Source organism: Narcine bancroftii, chromosome 3 (assembly GCF_036971445.1).
Source record: "Narcine bancroftii isolate sNarBan1 chromosome 3, sNarBan1.hap1, whole genome shotgun sequence".
Classification (NCBI taxonomy): Eukaryota; Metazoa; Chordata; class Chondrichthyes; order Torpediniformes; family Narcinidae; genus Narcine; species Narcine bancroftii.
Genome location: NC_091471.1, coordinates 236,761,815 through 236,786,000, shown reverse-complemented (window position 1 = coordinate 236,786,000; position 24,186 = coordinate 236,761,815). Strand labels below are relative to the sequence as shown.

The window sequence follows — 24,186 nt, the reverse complement described above, 5'->3', positions numbered from 1 at the left end:
TGGGGGCGGTGTGTGTAAGTCAGTGTTAGGGGGATGGAGTGACTTCTATGAACCTGTGACATTTCCAGGCCAGAGAAGCGTGGTGGCTGAAATGTTGGGTATAAACATACAAGGCAGAGGGCTGAGGTCCATTGGGGGTTCAAGGTTCTGAGCCACAGGCATGAAAGTGGAACAGAGGACGGGGTCAGTTGGGCAGTGAGGGCAGGGTTGGACAGGGTCACTGGAGGGCCAGAGATTTGAACTGCTCCTCCGTGTGTTTGAGCAACAATCTGGTGTTTACCTGATTGTTGTTTTGCACTCATGGTTGTCAAATAAACATCCAGCGAATTCTCTTTTGCCTGGAGTGTTACCTTCTCAGGCGACTTTCTCACGTCAATGACCCGGACATCAAGATCTAGCGTTCAAGGGAAACAAATAGATTCATCAATTTATCTCAGAGGTGGCCAAACTATGCCCGTCCAACTGTGGCCCGTTGCCCATTTTTAAGGGCCCTTTAGAAAAAAATAGCAACTGAGAGTTTTGAATGAGGAATATAAGATTAATTTATTTGCTGATGATGTTTTATTATATTTGGGGGATCCGGATATTTCTTTACCTGCAATTCAAGAATGTTTAGAAAATTATGGTCAATTATCTGGTTATAAAGTAAATTGGGCCAAAAGTGAAATTCTATCAATTTGTAAAGATGATTATGCAATATATAAAAATATTACCAATTTGAAGTGGACTACACAAATTAAATATTTAGGAATTAATGTTAATATGGAATTTCAAGATTTATATTCAATTAATTATCTTCCTTTAATAAAAAGGATTAAATTAGATTTGATTAGGTGGAAGGATTTACCTTGGGTTTATTAGGATTAATACTATAAAAATGAATATCTTTCCTCGAATACAATATTTGTTTCAATCAATTCCTTATTTTTTAAACAAAAGTTTTTTTAAGGATTTATATAAAGCAATTAGAGACTTCTTATGGAAGGGAAAATTTCCGAGGGTAGCAATGAGAAAGTTGATGTAGGATTTCCAATTTGGAGGTTTAAGATTACCGAATTTTCAGCATTATTATGAAGCAGCTCAATTTAAATTTCTTAGTGCATTAATGAATATGGATGATCCGCCCAGCTGGGCAAAGGTAGAAATGGCGGTTATTTTAGAAAAATTTCCTCACGAGTTTTTGTTTCGATGGAATAAAAATTTATTATGAACTTATGATGTACCAATATTGAAGCATTTATTGAATCTATGGACAAGTAAACTTAACAAATTGGGGCTCAAAAATAAATGGTCTGGACGATTGCCGTTATATAATAATCAACTTGTTCCTTTTACAGTCTCCAATATCACCTTGAAACAATGGGAAAGGAAGGGAATAAAATATTTATCCGATTGTTTTTCTGAGGGATGTTTTTGTTCCTTTGATAAATTACAAAGGAAATTTGGTATTAGTGGAAATTCTGTATTTGTGTATTATCAATTAAGATCTTTTGTAAAACAGATATGTGGTCGTCATATGATCTTACTGCCTGATTCTAATTTTGAGGAATATGTACTTTCAATACCACAAAAGGGATATATATATCTGATTTGTATTGTATTTTACAAGAAACTGAAAGTAAAAAAGATTGGGATAAAGATAAGTTGAAATGGGAAAAAGATTTAGGTTTTACAATAGCTGAAGAAGCCTGGATGGAAATTTGCCAGAATAGTATTCGGAAATTGATTAATGCTAGATTAGTGATGATTAATTATAATTTTATACATCAGTTATATTTAACACCGGAGAAACTAAAAAAGTTTGGCCTTAGTAAGTCAGATTGCTGTTTTCGTTGTGACCAGACGGCTAATACTTTTTTGCACACTATCTGGCTTTGTGATCGATTGCAACAGTTTTGGAAAGGTATTCAATCTATACTTAATAGATCCTGATATATTTTTATTAGGGAATATGCAATCACTATTTGATTTAGGTTTAAAGGATTATCAGATTTCCTTTATCTATTTAGCTTTAGCTGTGGCCAAGAAATGTATAGCACTTACTTGGAAAGACAGAAATATATTAACTTTAGATAGGTGGCATTTGGAGATGAAATCCTATTTGACCATGGAAAGGAGATCTTTTTCAATTCAGGATAGGATGTCTTTTTATAGGTTGAAGTGGACTCCGTTTGTTAAATATATGCATTTAAGTTTGCTTTAAATATGTTTTTAAGTGTGATATTTTAGTATTGATAACTTTTTTTTGTTAATATCTTTACTTGCTATGTTTTATCTTTTTTTTGTAAGTGGGCTTTTTTTTCTTATATATAATATTGTTCACTTTATTAACTCTTCACTCTTTATTTTGGGGGGGTTAGACTAATTTTAAGTTAGGTTATTAATGTTGTGTAATAATTATTGGAGGGGGTTAGTTTATTTAGTTTACCGATGTGGTACTGTAATTTTATTATCTTACTTTTATTCTTTTTAAATGTAATCTTCTATTTTATTCATGTTATAAAATCTTAAATAAAGTTTAAAAAAAAAGAAAAAAATAGCAACCAGCTGCTGGTGCAGACCCGTGGAGAGTGGACACACAGAGCAGCCCTACAAGGTCCAGCTGCCCAGTCCGACTGCTGTCGGCTATGCACAGGCTTTAAATTGCCTGTTAAAGGAGCCAACGGTGGCTGAAAACTGCCAGGCTGAATATTGTTTGGTATAACTTCAATTATACCCAATAGTTAATCTACAACCCCCAGTACGTTTTTGAAGGGTGGGAGGAAACTGGGGCCCCCGGAGGAAACTCACACAGACACAGGGTGAATGTAGAAATGCCTTACAGACAGCGCCAAATTCGAACCATGGTTACTGGTGCTATTACAGCGTAGCACTAACCACTACACTAACCATGCTACCCACTATATACATATAAACGCCCAGACAGAGTGGGGAGACAGTGAACCCAGGCTAGGGTTGTTGCTTGGGAGCTTGCGTTGCTTTGGCAGGGAGACCCTGCTCTTTCTCTAATGTACACCTGGCTCCTTGAAGGGAAACAGTGAGGAAATTGCTTGCATGGTAATTTTGACCAAGTGAGATAAAACTCTAAACATAATGCAAAAGTAGAAGTGTGTTAGAATCATTGAGTATGTTTCCCACCTTGAAGTAAGTGTGTAGTGTGCAGAGTGCAAGGCCATACCCAAGTGTGTGGTGGTAATGGGCTGCTTCAACTCCTGAGCAGGTGAGTTTAGTGCCGCAGCTACAGTAAAGCTCTCCATGGCCTCCAGGAAGACTGAGGTTGACTCCATCCCAGAACCATCAGCAACAAATTTGTTTCCAAATGACATGACATCCTGTGGGTGAGAGATGTTTATTCATTAAGGGAAGAGTTATCTTGGCTTCTTCCTTAGAAACTCAATGTTATAAGTAGATAAGAACATGAGAAATAGGAGCAGGAGGTGGCTATTCGGCCCATTGAGCCTGCTCTGCCATTCAATGAAATCATGGCTGATCTGATGTTGGGCTCATTTCCACCCACCTGCCTTTTCCCCATATCATTTAATTCCCTGACTGTAAAAATCTATCCAACCTTTTCTTAAATATATTTACTGAGTAAATATATTTACTCCACTGCTTAATGGGCAGCGAATTCCACAGATTCTCCACCCTCTGGGAAAAGCAGTTCCTCCTCATCTCCATCCTAAATCTGCTCCCCTGGATCTTGAGGCGACGTCCTCTAGTTCTGGTCTCCCCACCAATGGGAACAAATTACATACCACTATCTTATCTATGGCTTTCATAATTTGATGTTTCTACAAGATCCCCTCTCATTCTTCTAAATTCCAGTGAGCACAGTCCCAGATGACTCAATCTCTCCTCATAGGCCAACCCCCCTCATCTCCTCTGGTTTGATGCTTACACGGTGTTAGATATCCAGCATTGAATCCCGGCCCTGGATGGAAATATTGATAAAGAGCCTCACATGTCTAGATTGGTTTCTTCTCATCCTTGCCCAGTGTATCATGCTCCTCTAGAATAGAAAGCAGAATATACGTCGTTCCATCTGGGAACTGGAACCCCGCAAGCCTTCCCCTTCTATCCTCTGGTGCTGTAACCCGTGCATCTGTGCTGAACGTGGGGTGGGTCCCTGTTCCCACATCATCCTGAATTCCCCACTTGACATTGTGCTCATGTTCTTGCTTCTATGGCCTTTGGTTTATTGCTTTCATTTAGAGTGAAGATTACGGTGCTTTGGAAACTTACTTTTAGAGTAACGGATCTTGGTCTTTTCCTGTGGGTCTGGTCAGGTTGTTCGCACATCCTCTTCGCAAATGTGAGGGTGGAGTTGATGAGGGAACAGAACGGATCTATTGACTTCAAGACAGAAGAAAGAGTGTTGTTATCTAAAATCTCATTGGCTGGTTTTATCTGTAGCAGGAGACCTCAGCAGATGAGGGTATCAGCCCTGCCTTCATCTGGTCCACCCATTCCTGACCTGAGAGCAGAGGCAGTGTCAGCTCCTGTAGCTGCAGCCTTTTGAATGAGACGGGAAGTGGAACAATCCCATGACCTCAGCTATCCGACTGCTCGAGAACTGGGTGTGCACCATATTTACAGGATTTGCAAACATAGATCCTGGCATAAAATTATGCCTCAGTTTAAAATTTCCCACCTGTGGCTTCAGTTCCCACTCGGGCCTCTCCTCTTGTTACCCCAGTAACCTATCCTGCACGATGACCCAGCATGGGTTACGGGGGTAACGGGAGAGACAACAAAGTTTTCTATCTATCACTGTAATTGTTAAATGGCAATAACTTTTACTTTCCTCTGTCTAAGCCTTCAGCTTCATGGGGTAGAATTTCTCCCTGCACCTCTCCCACCTCCTCCTCTCCCATTCCCCACAAGACTTTCCTTTACACTTACCCCCTTTAACTAACAGGCTTCACATTGCCTCAGGTACCATGGTGTAGTGCTATCAGCACTTGCAGGCCCACGCACCTATCGAACCTCATGCTGACGATGAAGGAAACCAGCTCAAGCCAACTCCATCGGTCCCATCCGCCTCATGTCCCTGCACCACTCCCACGAGATAATAGGAGCAGGATGACACCACTCGGCCCCTCAGCCTAAACCCACTTAATCAATGTGATCGGTCCCTCAGCCCCTCCAATCCATTTCTCCACTACCTTTATCCCTCAACTGGTGTACTTAAGGCAGAGATTGGCATGTTCTTGATTAGCCAGGGCATCGAAGGTTATAGAGAGATGGCCGGGCAATGGGACTGAGGTTGGAAATGGATCAGCTCATGATTAAGTGGTGGGGCAGACTCGATAGGCTGAACGGCCTATTTCTTCTCCGATGTCATGGACTTATGGCTATCACTTCCATTTTAAATATTTTCAATGATCCGAATCCAGTTAACTGATGGGCCTTAATCTTGTCACATCTGCTTGTTGGTGACTCTTCCTGGTGAAAAGAATCCGAATGTCTCCTCTGCTGAGGCTTTTCATCCCAGGAATTAGCCTGTGAATCTCCTTTATACCAGCACCAATGTTTACGTGAGGGACATGCCAATTTCCCCCCTTCCTCCCATCCCTTTTACAACCTAGTTACATTACAGCTGTCAGTTAACCCCCACCCATTGAGTCAAGGGAGGAAACAGGAGCCCCTAGGGGAAACCCTTGCAGTCACAGAGAGAGAGTGTGCAAACTCCACACAAGCAGCACCAGAGGTTAGGATCAAACTCAGGACTCTGGATTGTAAGTGCTGGTCTGCTGGTCATGGACAGTGGAGACAGTGATCCAATGGAAGATGCCAGGATATGGAATTATGTTGGATCCCAGGATGTGGCATTGTACTAAAGTCCCTGAGAAATGGCATTGTGTAAAAGGTGTTACATGAATGCAGAATTGTCTCTGTAGAACTCCTTTCTTTATTACTCCCAAAGTCTGTTGACCATCGATGAAGGGCTCAAGCCCAAAACATCAGTTATGCATATAAAGGACACTGTTTGACTTGCTGAGTTTCTCCAGCAACATGCGTTTTTACTTCAACCTCGGTGTCTGCAGAGTTTTACTTTTGTTGATCTGTTGTCTGGTTAATTGCATTGATGGACAGTTTTTTACATCAGGCTTTAATGTTACAATATACAGAGTAATTTCAAAGTCACACAAAGGTCCATGAATATATAGTAAAGTACCTGCTTGTTGAAACAGGCGTCAATGATGGTTTGGTCTTTCAGGAGGTCGGACAGACACTTCAGAAATGGATCTGTGAGCAGAAGCTTCAGTCATATTCCAACCCAATATTTAGAACAATATGTAACCTTGCATGAGAATCAGCTTATCTGACCCTCATGAATCAGCTCTAATTCCACCTCCCCAATCCCTCTTCAACCTCTCCACTCAATGCATCCTGATAGATTTCCTCTCTCACTCACCCACATTATTTTTTCAGTGTCTGGCTGCCTTTACCAAATTAGTGAGGCTGAATGGTTGGAGCAGAGTATAAGGCATCTGGCACAAACCAAAAATGAGAAGGGTCTGGCTGTGGCCTTGGGTGCAGAAAAGGCTAAGTGCTGAAAAAATTGGGGCTATGGCCAACTTTTCTACATTGGATAAGGGTGCTGTACCACTCACCAAGGCTAAAGTTGTGACCAATGGACAAATTTCTCCAGCTTTCCCATTGACAAGATCAAGTAGACAGGGGTGCCCAATATCTCCACCTCTTTTCGTACTAGGCATGGAGCCATGGCCGAAGCCATCCACCAGGATCCAGACATCACGGGTTTTAGGACAGGCCAGGAAGAACATAAAATCAATTTATTTGCTGACGACAGAACCAGCAAACTTGTTGTCCAAGCTGTGCTCTACTCTGGATGACTATGGGGTAATCTCCGGGTTTAAGGTCATTTGGGGCAAGAATGAAGTCATGCCACTTACTAAGGGGGAGTTATAGTCAACATCAAGAAAGTAGTCATTTAAAGTGGCCACAGAATGGGATCAAATATCTAGGAGTCAGAATAGACAATAATGTGAATAATTTATATAAACTAAATTATACCCCCTTGGGAGAATTGAGGAGTACCTAAATAAGTGGATGCCCCTGCCCATAACGTTAATGGGCAGGGTCAACCATGAATGTGTTGCTGAGGCTTCAGTACCTCTTCCAGACACTGCCCTTGGCATTGCCCTGGGGATTCTTCCAAAATTTATAAAACCATGTAACCATTTACGGAGCGGAAACAGGCCATGTCGGCCTTTCGAGTCTGCACCGGTTCACTAGAACAACTCCACTAGCTCAAACCTCCTGCTCACCGCCAATAACCCTCCAACCCCCTCACCTCCATGTACACATCCAACCTTCTCTTAAATGACAGAAGGGACCCTGATGCAACTATCTCATTCAGAAGATCATTCCATTCTGCCACCACTCACTGAGTGAAAATGCCACCTCTAATATTTCTCCTAAAGTGTTGCCCCCTTACCCTTAACTCATGGCTCCTTGTTCCAACCTTCTCTGCCCTTAGGGGAAAGAGTCTGTTTATGTCTAGTCTATCTATTCTTTTCATAATTTTAAATACCTCTATCACGTCCCCTCTCAGTCGTCTACGTTCCAATGAATAAAATCTCAGTCTCCTTAATCTCTCCCTGTAATCCAGATGCTGTAAGCCAGGCAACATCCTTGTAAACCTTCTCTGCACCCTCTCCACCTTATCTATATCCTTTCTATAATTTGGAGACCAGAACTGAACACAATATTCCAAACCTGGCCTCACCAATGCCTTAAACAGCTGCAGCATCACCTCCCAGCTCCTATACTCTATACTATGATTTATGGAGGCCAGCACGTCATATGTCTTCTTAACCACCCTGTCTACATGGGAATCCACCTTCAGTGAACTCTGTACCATAACCCCAGGTCCCCCTGCTCCTCTGTATGCCTCAATGCCCTCCCCTTAACTGCATATGTCCTATTCTGGTTATTTTTACCGAAATGCTACACCTCGCACTTGTCTACATTGAATTCCATCTGCCACCTTTCAGCTCACTCTTCCAAACACACCAAATCCTTCTGTAATCCAAGAAAACCTACCTCACTATCCACCACTCGCCCTATTTTCATATCATCCCCATATTTGCTTACCCAGTTAACCGCACCCTCCTCTAAATCATTAATATAAATGATAAACAACAAAGGACCCAGCACCGATCCCTGAGACACCCCGCTTGTCACAGGCTTCCAACCTGACGTACAGTTTTCCACCATGACTCTCTGCTGTCTATCTCCCAGCCACCTCTGAACCCATCACAATCTCTCTACTAATCCTTAGTGACATCTTCCTTATTAACCTTCCATGCGGAACCTTATCAAAAGCCTTACTAAAATCCAAATAGATCACCTTCATCCAACTTTTTTGTCGCTTCCTCAAAAAACTCAATAAGGTTCGTCAAACATGACTTTCCCTTTACAAACCCATGCTGATGCTGGGCAGATTGTGAATGCTAGACTTCAAGAAATATTACTGGGCAGCCCAGTCAAAATACATTGCCTCACTCTTTGAGGAGGGAGGGGTACCATCCTGGACACAAATTGATCTGCAAGTGGTAGGTGAGAAGGTGGTAGAGGACTTTATTTACAAATGGGTTGTCAAATTGTTATCTGGGATAAAGGCAGCCTCATATTAAATAAATAATCTTAATTTGAAATAAAATTAACCAATATGTAGGATCCAAAGTGGGACTGTCCCCAAAAACACCCCTGACTCCAAATAGATTAATACCATTGATGGTGGGTAATATGATCCTGGACACCTGGCATCATAATGGCATCAGGTGCATAGAGGACTGTTATTAGCAGGGCGGCTAATGTCATTTGAACACCTTAGGAATAAAAATGATTTATCAAACAAGACATTTCACTGCTACTTTCAGTTAAGATGTTTTCTACAGGACAAATTAGGTCCAACTATGGCCTTACCAGCGTACAGTGACATTGAGACCATGATTTGAAGGGGAAATACATGGAAGTTCATCTCAGCAATGTGTTTCTTGTTCCAAGCAGAAGGACCTAAACTAGGCCTCCACAAATCAAGGCAGGGGTGGGAGTCAGACCTAGGAACAGTGATTGATGAGCGGTGCTGGTCCGACCTGTGTCAGACGAGCATGACTGCAATCATTAATGCGCAGTACAGGTTGGTACAATTTCTTACACCAGCTGTATCTGACGCTGCAAACATTGAACAGATCTGAACCAGAATTATCAGACCAATACTTAGGATGTGGCATTGTGACAGGAACCTTGGTGTACGCAACCTGGACGTGTAGCAAGGTGAGGCCCTTTGGGGTGGAACTAGGCCAAGCCCTGGAACAAATCGCACGTAAAGAATTCCCACAGGACCCATAGTTGTTCCTGATGGGAAACATAATGGACATAAGACTCACGATGAATCTGTCCAAATTTCAAATCCAATTTGTAATGATCGCATTGGCAGTGGGTAGGAAGTGCATAGCGTTTATCTGGAAGTCCGACTCCTGCCTGAACATTTCCGAGCTGGAACTCGGAAATGCAAAGCTGTGTCCCCCTGGAGAAAGTTACTTACAACTTAAAAAAAGAGTAAAACACTTTCTTGAAAATTTGGCAACTATACTTAAATTCCATAGGAGCACGATTATAGTGTGGACCATCGCACTTCACTGCCCTACACTCCCCATCTATCCCTCAATTGGAGGTGGGGGGGGAGGGGAGGGGAGGGCCATCCCATTCCAACCAGGAAAAATCAAGAGAAAGAAAACAGCTCGAGCTTTGGGCACCGCAACATGACAAACCCATAAATCCCCGATATATGTTTCACACCTTTGTTGCGATCATCCTGAAAGTTGTACGTAACTGTAGTTGGTTAAGTGTTAAATGTGGAGGGGTAAGGGGGGGGAGGGGACAGAAAAAGCTTGAACTCTGCAGAAAATCTTTGTAAATTGTAATTTATATTGATGTTTGACTTTAGAAAATCATAAATAAAATATTTTAAAAAGTTTGGGGACCAGTGACCATGGGTCTGTCAGAACATAGAACACTACAGCACAGCACAGCACAGGCCCTTCAGCCACCAATGATGTGCTGACCCATAGGTACCTATCCAAAATAAAACCTAGATCCTCCCTACTTCATAACCCTCTAGTTTTCTTCCATGCACATGCCTATCTGAGAGTCTTTTAAATGCCCCTATTGTTCCAGCCTCCACCACCACCCCTGACAAGGCATTCCAGGCCCCCACAACTCTCTGTGTAAAAGATTTACCCCATTAGATAGATTTCAGAAGGTTATGGGGAGAGACAGGGCAAGACCCTGGAGTTAAAATTTGGAACTGTGGCAAGGCTGACTTTGAAGGTTTGAAACAAAAACTAGTTTGTAAACTAGAACAGGCTATTTGAAGGATGAGAAATGTTTGGAAAAAGGATTGTTTTTAAAACTGTGTTGATCAAAGTCCACAACATGCACATTCCTGTTGGAATGAGGTCAGACTTGCAAGTGTCGAGAAGCTTGGATGAGAAGGAAAGTTCAGGCTCTGGTCAAGCGTAAGAAGGGGGCAGGAGACAGGTGTATGCAGGTGTAATGAAGACTTTAGTCTTGCATTTGACCTTGGTTCTCCTGTGGTTCTGGGCACTGGGAGGAGTGGTTGGTTTGTATCTTTTTCTATGAAGTCATGTTTTAATTCCTCAACCATTCTCTTCTGCCTGGAAGAAACCACAGATTCTTTTGTTTGTCTTCTTTTTCTCTGCAAGCCTGTGGCTGGTCCATTCTTGCCTTGTCATCTTCTTCACTCCCTATGTGGGTTTATTAGTTCACATTTTTCCATCAATTACAATTGAACAGCGTGATTGGCTTTTCTTACTGGGAGTTGTTCTGAGACTGCTGGTCATGGACTGTGGAGTTCCAGAGCAGAAGAAGCTTCCTTCACTGTTGTGGCAAATACTCAGGGGGGCACAGGGCTGTTGCAAACACTCATCCACATCTGCATCAAAAAGAAAACACCATCGCAGCCACAGATTTGACTCTCCATAGCAGGGAAACTAGTTGAAGGCAGAAGCTGTTGCTTTTCATTTTAAATTTAGACGTACTCCACAGTAACAGACCCTTTTACCCGACTAGCCTTTGCCATCCCAAATACACTCATCAGCCTTCAAACCCCATGTTATGGAGGGTGGGAGTAAACTGGAGCCCCTGGAGAAAACTCATACAGACACGGGGAGAACGTGCAAACTCCTTACAGACAGTGCGGGATTCGAACCTGGACACTAGTGCTGTAACAGTGTTGCGCTAACTTCTGCGCAAACTGCGCTGCCTTATAGTGGTTTGTACCACAATTGTTTGTAGTTGGAATCACTTTGGCACAGAAATTACTGCAGAACATCACAACTGTATTTGAACAGACTAGTTAAACATGAGAAAGTGTCTGAAACTCAGGGAGTAAGTTGAATGCCATCAGTCATGTTACATTGGTGACTTTGTACCTGGTGTGCCAGAATGGCTGTGTTCCATGAATGGAGGGAGCGGATTGGAGTGTACACTGAGATAGAATAGAGCGTACGCTGTTCTGTGAAGGCCAGGTTCATGTCTCCCTGGAGATATGGGGGGAACGGTGAGCACATTGAGATTTCATTGATTTGGTGGGGTACTAGAATGGGAGTGTAACCCCTCCAGAGTAGAACTGATGCCAGGAGGACTCTCCATACACAGCAGGTTGTTGATGCTTTCTGTTCCTCTGGATGACATTCAAGGTTGAAGCAGGATATTAGGGATGGAGAGGATGTGACATGATTCAGAATGCATTCTCTGTTCCCATTTCAGGGAGATTTCCACCTGATGTCAGAATCGGGAATGTTATTGCCTTGATACTTGTCATCCAGACTCATACACTGAGAACGTCCATGGGATTTCACTCGAACAGACGTTCTACGTCCTTCACCTCCAAACCCAGTTTCTGAAATGCAAACACTATTTCCACACAGCAGCTCCCTCAACCAGCAAAGGGAAAGGGGGCTAGTGCAACTCTTGGTTGAGGGGAACTCATGGCTGAGGCAATCGGCAGAAGCCCTCCCCCACCTGTCTTGTCTGAATAATGCTGGAGAATCTGAAATGAGAGGTGGAAGCAGCACCTATCTGACACAGGGACCCCACTGGTTGTGAGCAAGAGGTTATTAAAATCAATCATAACTCCTTGAGTGGGTCCACAGGGGGTGTGGGGCAACAGAGGCAGCCCCGCCCATGGCCCCACTGGATGAGTGAAGCAGGATCTGTCTACTCTCTTTACCTTTACACCCAGCACCGTAACCAGTAAAATTGGTTTCACCAGAAGCCCGAGCAAACCCGGGGTGGCACAGACAGTAGAATCCTCCCAGTGTGTTGTAGCATGTGGCACTGGGGCCACAGGTTGTCTTCATGGTACGACACTCATCGTAATCTGGAACAGAACAGAAATTGCATCAGTCTTCCTTGTCGCTCTGATGTAATGATTGACAAAGCGGGTAAATGGGATTTGTGCAGGTGGGGGGGGGGGGGGGTCCAATGGATAATGTGGGTTGAAGGGCCTGTTTCTGTGCTGGTCGACACATCTAGCCTTCTCACTCTGTTACACTTCCTATTCAACAATCAACTCGATTCATTTGAAAGAGGAAATATTGGGAGCACTCAGCTGTGGAGAGAGGAACCGAATCAAGGTTTCAACTCAAAGATCCTTCATCAGAACTGGGAAAGAATGAAGGGGTGAGAGAGGAATGGATAGGACTGAAAAATCTCTCCAATAGGGTGAGACCAGTTACCCAGTGATCCTATGTTGGTGGAGAGTCTAGTTAGTGGATGAATGAGGGAAAAGAGAGAGAGAAGGGAAAGAAATAAGAAGATGTAAAATTTGTGAAATCCAGGTCAAAGCTGTTGAGGCAATGAAATGTTCATCAGATCAGGGAGCTTCTGTGGAGAGAGAGAACTGATATTACAGATGGATAAACATACAGAACTGACCACTTCTGATAGAATCAGAGAATTATCTGAGTTGTTGAATTCAACATTGAGTCCAGAAAGGTTCCAGGTGCCCAGATGGAAGATGAACATCTTCCTGACAATCTTACAACAGGTCTCAAGGAAACAGTCAGTGTGGAAATGGGATTGGGAATTAGAGTGGCCAGTCGTTAAAATATCTGTGGTCTGGCCATTTGTGCCCTGCAAGGTGGACACCATATCCTAAGGAGCAGAGAGAGGAAGAATGGCAAGCTCAGGGGCATTTGGGACCTTGGATAGTGGGGAGGGGAATGACCAGGCGTGAAAGGGCAGGCATCGGATTCCTCATGGTGGTCTGGCAAGTGGCATGATAAGGTGGGTTGTTGGTGGAGAGGAAACATTGTCCAGGGAGAAAGTTGTTGGACTTTCCCACTTGTGATGAAGGATGTTTGACATGAAACATTAACTCAATTTCTTTCTCTACAGCTTCTATTCTCTGCTGAAATTTTCCAGTTTTTTCAGTATATTCCAACAATGATGTCATTCACTACTTGGGGCAGAGATAGGATTGCTACTTGGGGTAGTGCTGGGGTCATTACTTTCAACAGCATTGGCATTAGTTATGTGAGGTTGGGATGGGATTAGTTGAGGGTTGGGATTTGTTGAGGTAGGGTTGGGATTAGTTGAGGTAGGGTTGGGATTAGTTGAGGTAGGGTTGGGATTAGTTGAAGTGGGGTTGGGATTAGTTGAGGTAGGGTTGGGATTAGTTGAGGTAGGGTTGGGATTAGTTGAGGTAGGGTTGGGATTAGTTGAGGTAGGGTTGGGATTAGTTGAAGTGGGGTTGGGATTAGTTGAGATTGGGTTGGGATTAGTTGAGGTAGGGTTGAGATTAGTTGAGGTTGGGTTTGGATTAGTTGAGGTAGGGTTGGGATTAGTTGAGGTAGGGTTGGGATTAGTTGAGGTAGGGTTGAGATTAGTTGAGGTTGGGTTTGGATTAGTTGAGGTAGGGTTGGGATTAGTTGAAGTGGGGTTGGGATTAGTTGAGATTGGGTTGGGATTAGTTGAGGTAGGGTTTGGATTAGTTGAGGTAGGGTTGGGATTAGTTGAAGTGGGGTTGGGATTAGTTGAGGTAGGGTTGGGATTAGTTGAGGTAGGGTTGGGATTAGTTGAGGTAGGGTTGGGATTAGTTGAGGTAGGGTTGGGATTAGTTGAAGTGGGGTTGGGATTAGTTGAGATTGGGTTGGGATTAGTTGAGGTAGGGTTGAGATTAGTTGAGGTTGGGTTTGGATTAGTTGAGGTAGGGTTGGGATTAGTTGAGGTAGGGTTGGGATTAGTTGAGGTAGGGTTGAGATTAGTTGAGGTTGGGTTTGGATTAGTTGAGGTAGGGTTGGGATTAGTTGAAGTGGGGTTGGGATTAGTTGAGATTGGGTTGGGATTAGTTGAGGTAGGGTTTGGATTAGTTGAGGTAGGGTTGGGATTAGTTGAAGTGGGGTTGGGATTAGTTGAGATTGGGTTGAGATTAGTTGAGGTTGGGTTTGGATTAGTTGAGGTAGGGTTGGGATTAGTTGAAGTGGGGTTGGGATTAGTTGAGATTGGGTTGAGATTAGTTGAGGTTGGGTTTGGATTAGTTGAGGTAGGGTTGGTATTAGTTGAAGTGGGGTTGGGATTAGTTGAGATTGGGTTGAGATTAGTTGAGGTTGGGTTTGGATTAGTTGAGGTAGGGTTGGGATTAGTTGAAGTGGGGTTGGGATTAGTTGAGATTGGGTTGGGATTAGTTGAGGTAGGGTTTGGATTAGTTGAGGTAGGGTTGGGATTAGTTGAGGTAGGGTTGGGATTAGTTGAAGTGGGGTTGGGATTAGTTGAGATTGGGTTGAGATTAGTTGAGGTTGGGTTTGGATTAGTTGAGGTAGGGTTGGGATTAGTTGAAGTGGGGTTGGGATTAGTTGAGATTGGGTTGGGATTAGTTGAGGTAGGGTTTGGATTAGTTGAGGTAGGGTTGGGATTAGTTGAGGTAGGGTTGGGATTAGTTGAAGTGGGGTTGGGATTAGTTGAGATTGGGTTGAGATTAGTTGAGGTTGGGTTTGGATTAGTTGAGGTAGGGTTGGGATTAGTTGAAGTGGGGTTGGGATTAGTTGAGATTGGGTTGAGATTAGTTGAGGTTGGGTTTGGATTAGTTGAGGTAGGGTTGGGATTAGTTGAAGTGGGGTTGGGATTAGTTGAGATTGGGTTGGGATTAGTTGAGGTAGGGTTTGGATTAGTTGAGGTAGGGTTGGGATTAGTTGAGGTAGGGTTGGGATTAGTTGAAGTGGGGTTGGGATTAGTTGAGATTGGGTTGAGATTAGTTGAGGTTGGGTTTGGATTAGTTGAGGTAGGGTTGGGATTAGTTGAAGTGGGGTTGGGATTAGTTGAGATTGGGTTGGGATTAGTTGAGGTAGGGTTTGGATTAGTTGAGGTAGGGTTGGGATTAGTTGAGGTAGGGTTGGGATTAGTTGAAGTGGGGTTGGGATTAGTTGAGATTGGGTTGGGATTAGTTGAGGTAGGGTTGGGATTAGTTGAGGTAGGGTTGGGATTAGTTGAGGTAGGGTTGGGATTAGTTGAAGTGGGGTTGGGATTAGTTGAGATTGGGTTGGGATTAGTTGAGGTAGGGTTTGGATTAGTTGAGGTAGGGTTGGGATTAGTTGAAGTGGGGTTGGGATTAGTTGAGATTGGGTTGAGATTAGTTGAGGTTGGGTTTGGATTAGTTGAGGTAGGGTTGGGATTAGTTGAAGTGGGGTTGGGATTAGTTGAGATTGGGTTGAGATTAGTTGAGGTTGTGTTTGGATTAGTTGAGGTAGGGTTGGGATTAGTTGAAGTGGGGTTGGGATTAGTTGAGATTGGGTTGAGATTAGTTGAGGTTGGGTTTGGATTAGTTGAGGTAGGGTTGGGATTAGTTGAAGTGGGGTTGGGATTAGTTGAGATTGGGTTGAGATTAGTTGAGGTTGGGTTTGGATTAGTTGAGGTAGGGTTGGGATTAGTTGAAGTGGGGTTGGGATTAGTTGAGATTGGGTTGGGATTAGTTGAGGTAGGGTTGAGATTAGTTGAGGTTGGGTTTGGATTAGTTGAGGTAGGGTTGGGATTAGTTGAGGTTGGGTTTGGATTAGTTGAGGTAGGGTTGGGATTAGTTGAAGTTGTGTTGAGAATGAGTTGAGGGTAGGGTGATTGTACTGGAGGATGATTGTGGTGTTGGATGGATGTGCCAGTGATGAACTTACCTTTACAGGTCGACTCTGAAGGACCTGTAAACATTCTGTCTCCAGATTCGGAGTAATACCCTCTCTGGCAGCTGCAGTGGAAGCTTCCATGGATATGATGACATTGAGTATTGGGCCCACAGGGGTCAGTGGAACATGGGTCCTGGTCTGCAACAATCACAAATCTCATTAGCTCAGCTGGAGCCCTGAGAGGGCACCCCAAGGTGATGCATAGACTGCCTGATTCTGTCAGGCAGTGGGTCCTGTTCCATAGACTGTTCGTTCAGCAGCACCCTATCGCATTCAGGGAACCTTGATATACCCAAGGCACCCTGCCCCACTCTGGGCACCCTGATATACCCACAGCACCCAGCTTCACCCTGGGCACCCTAATATACCCACGGCACTCTGCTCCACCCTGGGCATCCTGATATAATCAAGGCACCCTGTCCACCCTGGGGATCCTGATATAATCATGGCACCCTGCCCACCCTGGGCACACTGATATACCCTTAGCATCCTGCCCCACCCTGGGCACCCTAATATACTCACAACACCCTACCCTACCCTGGGAAACCTGATATACCCACAGCACCCTGCCCCATCCTGGGCACCCTAATATACCCATGGCACCCTGCCCCACTAGGCACCCTGTTATACCCACAGCACCCTGCCCCACCCTGGGCATCCTGATATACCCACGGCACCCTGCCTCACTAGGCACCCTGATATACCTACTGCACCCTGCCCCACCCTGGGCATCCTGATATACCCATACCACCCTGTCCAACCCTGGGCATCCTGATATATCCACAGCACCCTGCCCCACTCTGGGCACCCAACCCCAGCCAATGTTTCAAGCTGCTCTATTCCTTGACAATGTGTGGAAAAGTCTCGCTTGACAGTCTTTGGTGATATCTGTAAAAACTTCCCCCTGCTTCCACATTCCTGCATGTCCCAGGTGTAAGTGTGATTCTGTTCACTGCACACATTGTGACAACTCACTGTTAGCACTGGGTGTATATTCAGAATATTCCTGATTGCAGATTCTGCATAAATACATCCCTAGAACAGAGCAACAGCAACTGAGTTAATGTTTCATGTCAAGTGTTAAATACTGCCAAATAAAATAATCATCATTTGGTTAACATTAAACAGAATGATTTACAATTCACCAACATTGATGCATCAGAATTCAACGTCATGAACGTGTCACAAAATCCATTGTTTTGCACAGACAAACATTTCTATAAAAAGCACCGTGCAGAATCAATAAAAACAGTGCAAGAAAAAGGAAAAGTCAAATTGAGGCAGTGTCTGGGGTTCATTGTCCATTCAGGAATCTGGTGGCACAAGGGAAGAAGCTATCCTTGTGCCACTGGGTTCTTGTCTTCCTGTACCTCCTTCCCGATGATTGCAGTGTGAAGAGGGTGTGGCCTGGGAGGTGGGAGTCCTTGAGGGTAGAGGCTGCTATCTTAAGACCCCACCTTGTGTAGATGTCCTCGATGGAGTGAAGTCTGGGGCTTGTGATGGCCAAGTTAACAACCCTCCGGAGTTTATTCTTGTCCCATGCTTTGGCACCTCCGTACCAGAGTGATTCAACCAGCCTGTAGAGGTTTTCGAGAATCTTCGGAGACAGACCGAATCTCCTCAAATTCTTAGAGATCATTCCCATAAAATGGCTCTTGTGGTCAGCACACATCATGCAAAGGACTCTGCCCTGTGACAGGCACCTTGTGGACGGTGGGTCTGGGCCTCAGTCGCTGCCTCTCAGCATCTGGATCACGGTGGGGGCTCCAGATTCCTGCCAACACAGGGATGGCTACACTGCTGCAGGTGCCTTTTCTCTACCCAACGAGTCCCTGGCTTTTCTTGTGGGTGAAAATGATTCCAGATAATTCTCTGAGAGGGGAAGGAATTTTCCTGGTGCCTTGGCCATTATTATCATTCAGGTAATGTCATCGGAAAGAACAGATTCCTAAGAGCTGGAGTCTATCCTCTGGTTCTCTGGAACATTTTCTATACCACAGAGACTCTGACAACAGGTGATACAGAAGTTGGTCCAGGTAGGGGTCCCTGTCCCCTAGGGTGGGAGGGAATGGAGGGGCCCTGGGGGTGGGTGGAACTGGAGGGGAGGGTGCCTGTGAGACCATGCCTCCTCGTCCTGCCCCTGCACCATTTTGTTTGGTCACCTGCCTATATTTTGCACATACCTTGATTAAGGGCTCAAGCCCAGAATATTGGTGATGTACCTTTATTGTTGCTACATTGTGGTGGAACAAGGTTCTGCAGGCGTGACCTCGCTGGACTGGGCAGGCTGGCCCACCTTCTGTCCCTGTAGCTCCTCTCCGTAAGATCCCTAATAAAGGCTGAAACCCAAGTCTCCTCCCTACATACATGAAGTGTGTTGTTTGACCTGCTGAGTTTCTCTAACACTGTTCAGATCAGAGTCACAATGTAGAAGGGAAATGTGAGAGCATCAGATGTAGGAGGATGGTCGACTTCTTCTCAGAGGTGTGGAGAGCAACATTGGCAATGTTATGATCGTAATTTAATGAGCTGCTGTTCGCCATCCTGGGCTTCTGAGTCAGTGTCTCATAAGTCAGGGCATTCAGCAAGAGGTTCAATCCTTGCAGCTGAAAAAGCCACAACTGTCCCTCCAGCAACCATCTTTCTTGTTGTGTGGACTCCCTGGTTCCTGCCCTGGTTTAGGTCAGTGGACTCCCTGGTTCTTGGCTGGATTTTGGTGAGTGGACTCCCTGGTTTCTCTTTTCATCGTCTGACATGGTAGTACTCCTGTCTCTCAACAACTCCTCTCCTTTAACCCACCCCATAAAAACCATATTCCTTCCCCTCAAACCCCCTCACTATCCAATCCATCAGCCACTTCTGTTCAGGGTTTTTGGGATTTCAGATTTTGATGTTCTTCACCTTCTTTAATCTTCTTGCTTTTGCCCCAAGATAAAGGCTTCAAAGGCTTTTGATTCCTGCCACCTATATCCACATTAAACAGGGAAGTCAGCCGACACCATGATTGTAGTGCTGGAGAAATTCAGCAGACCATGTAGGAACCAACGTTTCAGGCCTTGACAAAGGCTAGGCTCCATAGTACTGATTCTCCAGCCACTCGCAGGCTAACAACAGAAGTTAAGGCCAAGATAAAAGCAAAGGGGAGAGTATAGAAGGAAGCTGAACCTAGTGGGGAATCAGAGGACTGGGATTTCTTTTGAAACTTACAGAAAGAAATAAAGAAAGTCATAAGGAAAGAAGAGTTATGAAAGGAAATTGGCAAACAATATAAAAAAAGATACTAAGAGTTTTAAAAAATATATAAAGAATAAAAGAGAGACACTTGATGACATAGGGCCGATAAAAACGGTGCTGGGGACATTATAATGGGTTACAAAAATATAGCAGAAGTATTAAATCAAAATTTTTTTGAAAACTTTATTTATCAATTTAAGATACATACATAAAAAACCCTCCCCCAACCCCAACTAACCCCTCAAGGGGAGCAAAAAAAAATCAATTAATTACTTAAGGTGTGTGATGTGTCAAACTTACAATAACAAAGAAAAAGAAATGAAGATATTTCCATAAATTTCAAATAAGGCGATCACATCTTAACAAAAGAAAGGGTAATTATTATGCAAGTTATATGTTATCTTCTCCAATAAATACAGGATCTTAACTCATTATATCAATGAGTCATATTCAGTTCCACATGATCTTTCCATGTAATCACAATATATTTCTACGCTACCGCCAATACCAGACGAACAAATGCCATCTGAAACTTATCCAACTTTAAACCAGAAGTTAAAGATACAGTATAACCCAACAAAAAAAAATAGATTCAATGGTAATTTAATCATAAATAAATATTCCAAAAAGTTTTTAATTTTTATCCAAAATGGTTGAACTTTGTCACAAGACCAAACTGCATGCATATAAAAATGTTCCAGTATGAATCCCAGATCTAAAACACAAATCTGAGTTACTGAAACCATATCTTTTTAACTTTTCAAGAGTCAAATATAACTGGTATAAAAAATTATAATATCTTACATTAATCAATCTAGTCACACTCTCTTGACACATAACTTCCCATTTATCCTGGGATATATCAAAAGATAAATCTCGCTCCCATTTAATTCTAGATTTACTTAAATCTGGTTTATCCATCTTATCTTGTAACAAAGCATACACATCTGAAATAAATCCCTTCTTTTGATGCATCCAGAATTAAAGTCTCGAACTTACTTAATTTGGGTTGCATCATTTCTCTTCCAAAATTATCTTTCACTAAAGCTTGCACCTGATAGTACACAAATAAGGAATTAAATGGTATCCCAAACTTCTCCCTGAGTCTAGTAAAGGAAAGAAAGTGTCCATCTTCAAAACAATCATCCATCACCTTTATACCTATAGAATTCCAAATCCTTAAATACTGATTATTAATTGAAAAATAAATAGCTTTATTCTGATATAACAAAATTTGAGCTGTAATTTTACCTCTAGAACCTATGATATAATTTCTTTTAATCCAAATCTCCAACAAATGTTTTAAAACTAGCATAATATAACCCTGCAACAAACGGGGACTCCACTTAAAAATAAATTGATGAACCTGAAGCTCGAGAATACAAGCCAGTTCAACTTTAGCCCACCCAGGAGATTGAATAACATCAAACATCCTATTAATACATTTTAATTGGGCTGCCTCATAATAATTCTGAAAATAAGGCAATTGAAGTCCGCCTAAAAGCATATTTCCAGGTCAATTTTTGCAATGCTATTCCAGATAATTTTCAGGAATTGAATGCCGCTGTGAGAATGTTTTTATGGGAAGAATTAAATCAATATTTTATGTCAGTATTCATTGTGGAAGACATTAGTAATATCCCTGACAGACAGGCTTCAGGGTGTAGAGTTGGATACAGTTAAGATTACTAGAGAAATTGTGCTCAGTAAATTGAATGGATTAAAGATTGATAAATCTCCCAGACCAGACAACGTACACCCATGGGTTTGAAAGAGATGGATTTGGAGATTGTAGATCCATTGGTGACAACCTTCCAGAAATCAATAATCACTGGCGTGGTTCCAGGGGATTGGAAGATTGTGAATGTGGTTCTGTTGAACAAGAAAGGTTGGAAACATAAAAAAAGAAACTATAGACCTATAAAGTATGGGAAGATATTAGAATCAATCCTCAAGGATGGAGTTATGAAATACCTGGAAATGCATGACAGGATAGGTCCTAGTCAGCATGGTTTTTTAAAGGGTAGATCCTGCCTGACCAACCTATTAGAGTTTTTTGAAGAAATCTCAGAAAGAATTGACAAAGGGGGAGGTTGTGGATGTTATATATATGGATTTTCAAAAGCCTTTCATGTTGGGCTGCTTAATAAGATGAGGGTCCATGGAATTGCAGGGATGATATTAGATTGGATAGAAAATTGGCTGATAAGCAGGAAGCAAAGAGTTGAAATTAAGGGATCCCATTCAGAATGGCTGCCTGTAAAAAGCGGGGTTCCACAAGGGTCGATCTTGGGGCCGCTACTGTTTACAATTTATATTAACAATTTAGATTGTGGATTGAATGGTTTTGTAGCCAAATTTTCAGATGACACCAAGATAGGTGACAGAGTAGGAAGTGTTGAAACCGTAAAATTGCAGAGGGAGATAGACAGATTGGGAGACTGGGCAAAAATATGGCAGATTAAGTACAATGTTGAGAAGTGTTTGGTTCTACATTTTGGCCATGGAAATAAACAGGCAGAGAACTATCTGGATGGGGAGAAAATTCAATCCTCGAAAGTGCAAAGGGACCTGGGCCTCCTTATACAGAGAAATCTAAAAGTTAATGGCCAGGTAGGATTGGTAGTGAAGAAGGCGAATGCTATGCTAGCATTCATTTTGAGAGGAATAGTGTTTAAGAATAGAGAGGTGTTAATTAGACTCTATGGGGCACTGGTGAGACCCCATTTGGAGAACTGTGTGCAGTTTTGGGCCCCCTATCTTAGAAAAGATGTGATGTTGTTGGAGAGGGTGCAGAGGAGATTTACCAAGGTGATTCCTGGAATGCAGGGGCTGGAGTACGGGGAACATTTGGCAACTCTTGGATTGTACTTGTTGGAGAATAGGAGAGTGAGGGGGGAATATTAAAAGGTTTTGACAGAGAAATGTGGATAAGATGTTTCCCTTAATGAGCAAGTCAATGACAAGGGGCCACAGTCTTAAAATTAGTTATCCAATCAAAACAGAGAGGAGGAAGAACTTCTGTAGTCAGAGGGTGGTGGATCTGTGGAACTCACTGCCACACAAAGCAGCAGAGGCCAGATCACTGGGAGTGTTTAAACAGGAAATGGATAAGCATCTCATTAGTAAGGGTATCAAGGGATATGGGGCAAAGGCTGGTAATTGGAACTAGGGGTGAGTTTAGTTTAGCTTAGTGCATAGTCACAGAACAGACCCGATGGGCCTAGTGGCCTGCTTCTGTTCCTTTAACTTGTAAACTTATGAAAAAGCTCAGCTCAAATAGGGAAGTATGAAGTAGCAGGCTGTTGGAGCGGAGGGAGGTGGAGAGGTTACTGCAGAAGATCCAGAGCTCGAAGCCCAGGGATGAAAGACACAGCTGCTGCTATAGGTGGGATTGGGAAAGGACTGCGGCAGCACAGACGGCTCGGTATCTGGTGTCTGCTCTTCGAACTGCTACAATATTGAGCATTTTAATGGCAATTGGGAACCTGTTGTTGGGGTGATTATCAAAACAACTGCATAGTCTGGAAATCTGAAGTAAAAATTAAAGTGCCGGCCAGACGAGCACCCATAAAGAGATTTGCCAGAGTTCATGCTTCATTATATGGCCTTGGGACATCCTATGGATTGTGCAGGGACGTCATCTGAGTTTTGACTCAAAGTTTATACTTTTTTATCAGAGGAAGTGCAGTTAGAATTTATACAACACTTTCCTTTCCCTTGTCTTCAAGAGTATGCAGACGTGCCATCTTTACTCACAAGACATCCCCTTGGGTGAACCACAGAGGGAAAGAGCAAATGGCTGGTTGGGGGAAAACCACCTTCTCTCTGCATAGGAAAACCCACACGTAGATTGATGACTTACCAAGAAATGCTAAGTAGCTGGTTCTCATCTCTCTGCCGTCTCTTCACCACCAGTGAGGCAATAACTCAACAGTATCTGTTGGTTTTAGAAAGAATTGCATCAATATTTTCCTAACGCTTTTGTTCTGAGTCACCGCAAATACAAATCCATTCATGCCCAACTTGCATGAAACTTTTCATCTGCTCCTCTGTGTGTCTGACACAAACAGTTCGACTCAAAAACCCAGAAAATAAATCTACCAATGTGCCTTTAAATCTTCTCTCGGCAGTTCTATGGTTATGTTAGCAGATCAAACATGCAGTAAGTTGTCCAACGCTCACTCTGGGATTTCTTTGCTTTATTAACAGTTAAAGATACTTTACTCTCCAACCTGCATATAGAAGCACAACAATGTTTGTGGTTTACTCTAGAGAAGTGACACACCTCAGCACAATTTTATGATATGCAGAAATCTTAGTTCCAAGAGAGCTTTTATAACTGAGTGAAAAGCAGAAGGTGCAGTTTGATCCCACTCACCTCTGCTCATTCCAGAATCCTTGAAAGCCTGATCGTAAATCCCCAAAATGTTTTAAAAATCTGGAACTGCTGCTACGGTTCTGAGCAGTGTGAACCTTCATAACATTCACAAGCTGAGAATCATAAACCACATTTAAACGCTAGTTGACACCAGTCCCTCCCACTCAGAGGTAAGGGCTGTGGGAGGGCTGTGGGACCATCTCCACCACATCCTGCTGTTGTTTGGCAACGTGCAAGCCCTCCAAATGCATCTTTCAGTTGTGTTACAGCAAATCTAATCTGCAGCAGTGTGGGATGCAGGGACGGAGCTGGTGGGAAGTCCCAGCAGGACTGATGTTG

At 43.1% G+C, this 24,186-nt stretch overlaps 1 protein-coding gene across 6 annotated transcripts in view; it reads right to left on the bottom strand.

Moving 5' to 3' along the window:
* LOC138758347 (adhesion G protein-coupled receptor E3-like) overlaps window positions 1-23,959 on the bottom strand; it is a 47,200-nt gene extending 23,241 nt beyond the window's left edge. For 4 of the 6 annotated variants that reach the window (XM_069927133.1, XM_069927138.1, XM_069927134.1 and 1 more), the window contains exons 1-9: window positions 19,767-19,825; window positions 17,208-17,267; window positions 16,224-16,370; window positions 12,290-12,439; window positions 10,871-10,990; window positions 6,179-6,249; window positions 4,243-4,353; window positions 3,179-3,332; window positions 281-394 (exon numbers count right to left, since the gene is read on the bottom strand). In XM_069927133.1, the coding sequence (XP_069783234.1) occupies window positions 281-394; window positions 3,179-3,332; window positions 4,243-4,353; window positions 6,179-6,249; window positions 10,871-10,990; window positions 12,290-12,439; window positions 16,224-16,370; window positions 17,208-17,267; window positions 19,767-19,800 (961 nt within the window). In that variant the 5' untranslated portion in view covers window positions 19,801-19,825. Of the gene's footprint in view, window positions 1-280; window positions 395-3,178; window positions 3,333-4,242; window positions 4,354-6,178; window positions 6,250-10,870; window positions 10,991-12,289; window positions 12,440-16,223; window positions 16,371-17,207; window positions 17,268-19,766; window positions 19,826-23,331; window positions 23,407-23,847 lie in introns of those variants that run through there. The other 2 variants (XM_069927135.1, XM_069927136.1) reach the window with 2 other exon arrangements.
* Between the last annotated feature and the right edge of the window lie 227 nt (window positions 23,960-24,186).